Source organism: Chinchilla lanigera, unplaced genomic scaffold (assembly GCF_000276665.1).
Source record: "Chinchilla lanigera isolate Chin_1 unplaced genomic scaffold, ChiLan1.0 scaffold00041, whole genome shotgun sequence".
Taxonomy (NCBI): Eukaryota; Metazoa; Chordata; class Mammalia; order Rodentia; family Chinchillidae; genus Chinchilla; species Chinchilla lanigera.
Window position 1 is genome coordinate 4850778 of NW_004955442.1, and position 4463 is coordinate 4855240.

The following is a 4463-nucleotide window of genomic DNA, read 5'->3' on the forward strand; positions in this document are numbered from 1 at the left end:
GTCACACTAACAGTCGGTGACTGCCTTTTGGAGCCTATTTGAAGGACTTAAAACCTCATTACTAGCCGGGTGTGGTAGCCTGTAATCCCAGCATTCAGGAGGCTGAGGCAGGAGGATCGTTGTGAGTTCGAGACCAGCCTGGGCTACAAAATGAGTTCAAGGCAAGCCTGAACTGCATAGTGAAACCCCGCCTCAAAAAAAAAAAAAAAAAAAAAAGAATTTTAAGTTCCTACCAACTACACTTCCAGAACATAACCTTTTCCTAAGTTAGAGACAGCCAGTACTATCCAGTCTCTTCTAGAAATAAAATTCCCCAGAATGGATGTGAATATTATTATACAGAACAGAAGTTAAGTAGGTGGAAACATTAGCTATCAATAAAACCTACATCCTTGCGCAGTGAACATAAAATGTAATTTGAGATCTTAATATATAATATGTAGTTGAATACAGCATTCCCCATACCTGCTTTCCTCCCCAAATCTAAGACTTTATTCAAATCAGCTCCTAGAATAATATTAGTATTTTTATCTCACACCTGAGTTTTGACCAAAAGCCTTTTCTGTTGCTCTCAGAGATTCCAAAAGATTAAGAAATGTGACACAATCATATTGCGAGAGATACTGCAGCAAAGTCCGCAATATCTTCAAATCCTGAACCAAGGATTTGGTCTTGGCTCCAAGCTGGTGCCACAAAGGATCCAGATAATGGCGGATTGTCTAAAACAAGAATAAAATTCAGTATTGCTACAATATGTTAATATACCTATTCTTAATAAATACAAATTATACTTTCAATAAAGTTTATTCTTTGTATCACTAAAAATGTTAAAAGGATATATCTCATGGTATATGTATTTTACTATAATAAAAAGCACAAAATGTTATTCTTTAAGGATATGGCTAAAAATTCAGTTCACAAAATTCTAATAATAATATTTAACTTTTTAAACACAGAGAAGAGTGTTCTATTGCTATAATCTTTATGATCAGATGGGGTCAACTATCCTTGTGCAGATTTACATTATTGTCAGGAGAGAAAATTCCTGGTCAACATCAGAAAATCAATTATTTTTTTAATGAGCAGAAGCAGTATAACTGCATGACATCTCCTCTAACAAATTTAATACTGAACAGAAGTAATATTTGGATGACCATATAATTTATTGTTTAAATTGAGACACTTGTGAAAAGAAAATGGAGCACTATTAATAATTACTCCAGGACAACAAGGAGATACTGGGATTATCCTAAACAAATAGGACAAATAACTACATACCTCTTCTGTAAAAAGATTTGTGAAAGATTCAGTTTTTTAGTATGATATATGTTCTATGTAGAGACATGGTTACTAAAAAAACCAAAAAACAATGTCTTGACTCCTACTAGCGGAGGAATAATAAACACAAGTCTAGTGTAAAACACAGTAGGTTATATTTTGTTTTCCTAGAGACATATAGTCTATTAAATGAATATGAAGGTTTTTTTTTTTTAAATTACCATGCACTAAGTTATAACATACTTTTAAGGTGAAGGAATGGAATACTTAAAGTTAGTTTTATGTATCAATATTTCATAGTAAACTGACTTTTTGAAAGAATCAGAGAAAGAAGTTAAAATTTTTCCTTTTTCATATTTCCAGTGAAACAGAGGTTCATCCAGAATTTAAAAGATAATGACATGTTCTTCCAAAATATAAAAATCGGAAACTGCCTATAATTTTTAAGTCAGTATTTTATCTATAATTATCATATTAGATACTTATAAAGTTGGATTAATATTAGTTCATGGTGGAAAATTCCTTGAATTTATGTCTATTTTCTCAATTTGGTTAGTTTTATGTATCAATATGTAATTTTAAAACAGAGCAAGTCTCATATCTCCTAGTAATAAAAATTCATCCAAGTTATTTTTATTCCAAAAAAGAGACAAGTTCTTGTGTAATTATGAAACATTTTTACCTATTGATATCCAAATGTTGTCATTTCATAGCAAAAAAATTATTTATCCTCCTCTTGACTACATTTAAAATGAGATTATACTTAAAATGTAGTTATGTACACACATATTAATTGCATTAAATCTTGAACAGTATGGGGCAAGGGTCCATACAGTTATAACTATAAACATCAGAGTTATGTCTCCATGCCAAGCCACATATTTTTGTACAAATACCTTTCAGTAAACCAAAGCAGCTGTACTTTAAATCACCTCCAATTCAATTCTAAAAATAGCAAATTCTTATTAAGAACATTGCAAATATTAAAACTTGCATTCTCGAAAATTAAAACAAACTATGCTTTAAAAAGTACCTTGTCAAAAGGCTTCCCAAGAGCATTTTCTAAAGATAAATCTTCCACTTCCAGTGACGGGTTATGACATTTCAGTTCCCTTAGACATGCGTTTAAAATATCCAGTATAGCAGTTTGTATGGCAAGCATGGCAGGTGTCATAGAAACATGAATTTCCACAACTTCAGGTTTGTGCTGTTCTAAAAAAGAGTTGACTGCTACATGGAACCTAAAGAGATTAATAGTTTTCAAATAATTTTTAGTTTTAACTGTTATGTATTCTGGTCCCAGTTCAATATTCTAACAGTTTTTGTAAATGCAATTAGGAAACAGACTAAATGATCAAACTTTGAGGAATACTTTAGATCTCCATGAACAGAAGTATTATTCAAATAAAGCAGGGCCTGTAAACTATTGCTTGGGCCAAACCCTGGACTTTTTTTTTTTTTTTTTTGAAGTCTTATAGAAAACAGCCACTTCACTGTTTTCTTACTGTCTATGGCTGCTTTTGTGACTGTGACAGACCACATGGCTTGGGAAGCCCAAAATATTTACTATGTGGTTGTTTATAGGAAAAGTGTGTTGACCTCTGAGATAAGATATAATCAAAACAGGAAAAATTCTACAACTACTACTCTCTAAAGTATTGTATAACCAAAATAATATTGGCAAATGTTGCAAAAATACTTGAAAATTGAAACTTTATGTTTTCCCTACAAATTTTACACAAAGGCTTCAAAATCTTTGGGCTTTATTTCCCAGCTGGTAATCCTCAAAGTGGAAGTGGCAATCTTGTCCAATAAATCTGCAACTCACCTAAAGCTATTGTACATAGAGGCCTTTATCTCCCTGGGGGTTTCTCTAAATGCACAAGAATGAATAAAGTATCTTGGATGGATCTGATAGACTGCCAGAAAAATAACTCTCAAATCTCTCTCTACTTTCAAAAGAATCACAAATACGGGGAATACATATTTATACCTAGATGTGTTTGTTACGGACCTGACTAGCCTCTATCAAGTGCAATGTAAGTATATTTTACACTGTATTACTTTGAAGCCCAACTAAGGTGAGCAGATCCACCCAAAAATAACAAAATATTATTTACCTAGGCCACAGATACAGCTTCCTCACGAAAAGATTTCTCATCACTCTTTCCACATGACAAAAGCCAGTATCAAAGGCGACAGCGTTGTCTGTGAAAGCTTTAATGAAACCACGTTTGTTTTTCTGGCGAAAGAGGCGCAAAATGAAAGCTTCCTGACAAGACTCAATTATTCGGTGGGCTCTGTACACCAAGATGCCTGAAGGGAGAGGTTATAATTTAAGTTACAGGACAGACATGAAATTTCGTACTCACTTTTGCTCATTCACTCATTCTCTCAATTTGTCTGAATGCCTACTTGAGGATGGGCAGGTAGGTGAGGGACACAGCTACACGTAAAGAGATGTAAATCCCCATCACTGTGGAATTTTGCTAACCAACACAAGTAAGATATTTAGTATGTTACCTGTGTTAAGGAGAACAGTGAGTCAGAGGAGGGGGCGGATGCAGAGGGTTTGTAATTTTAGATAAGCAGGGTAGAGATGAGGAAACAATAAGAACAAAAGCCCTGGAGTGAGGCGTGTCTGGCACACTGAAAGAAGAAAAGTGGATCTCAATTCTCTTTTGATATATGAATCAGAGGTGGGATCTATACAAGAGCTGCATTTTAGAAGTCACCTATTAGACTAATTTAATTAATTCAATTTTCAGAATCAAGGTATATTCAACCAGAGGTAAATTAGTCCATTTAAAATAAAGACCTGCAGTGATGTATTTACTGTATGTTTGTTGTGGTGTGTGCAACTATATCATCTCTGAATCTCAAAAACCAAGACAAGTATACAGGTTTTCTTATTTACAATTGAGGATACTGGGCCAGAAGGTATTTCACATACCTATGCCATTTTGATGCAGTATTAGTGACAAGTCGGGGAGAAACACAATGTGAGTTAAGGATAGAGACATGTCATTTTGGTTCAAACACTCAATTATTCCATGATGATTCTCAATATTTTAGACCTCAGTCAAGCTGATTACTTTAGATACATAGTACTTGCATATTTTTAATCCCATTCTCATCACTCATAGGGTCTTGAAATTTTTTTTTTTTTTTTTTTTTTTTTTTTT

The 4463-nt window shown here is 33.4% G+C and overlaps 1 protein-coding gene across 2 annotated transcripts in view; it reads right to left on the reverse strand.

Annotated features, from left to right (window-relative positions):
- Ercc4 (excision repair cross-complementation group 4) overlaps positions 1-4463 on the reverse strand; it is a 27749-nt gene that overhangs the window by 17325 nt on the left and 5961 nt on the right. For both annotated transcript variants that reach the window (XM_013517964.1, XM_005391144.1), the window contains exons 3-5: positions 3399-3594; positions 2312-2519; positions 539-719 (exon numbers count right to left, since the gene is read on the reverse strand). In XM_013517964.1, coding sequence (XP_013373418.1) covers positions 539-719; positions 2312-2519; positions 3399-3594 — 585 coding nt within the window. The remainder of the gene's footprint in view (positions 1-538; positions 720-2311; positions 2520-3398; positions 3595-4463) is intronic.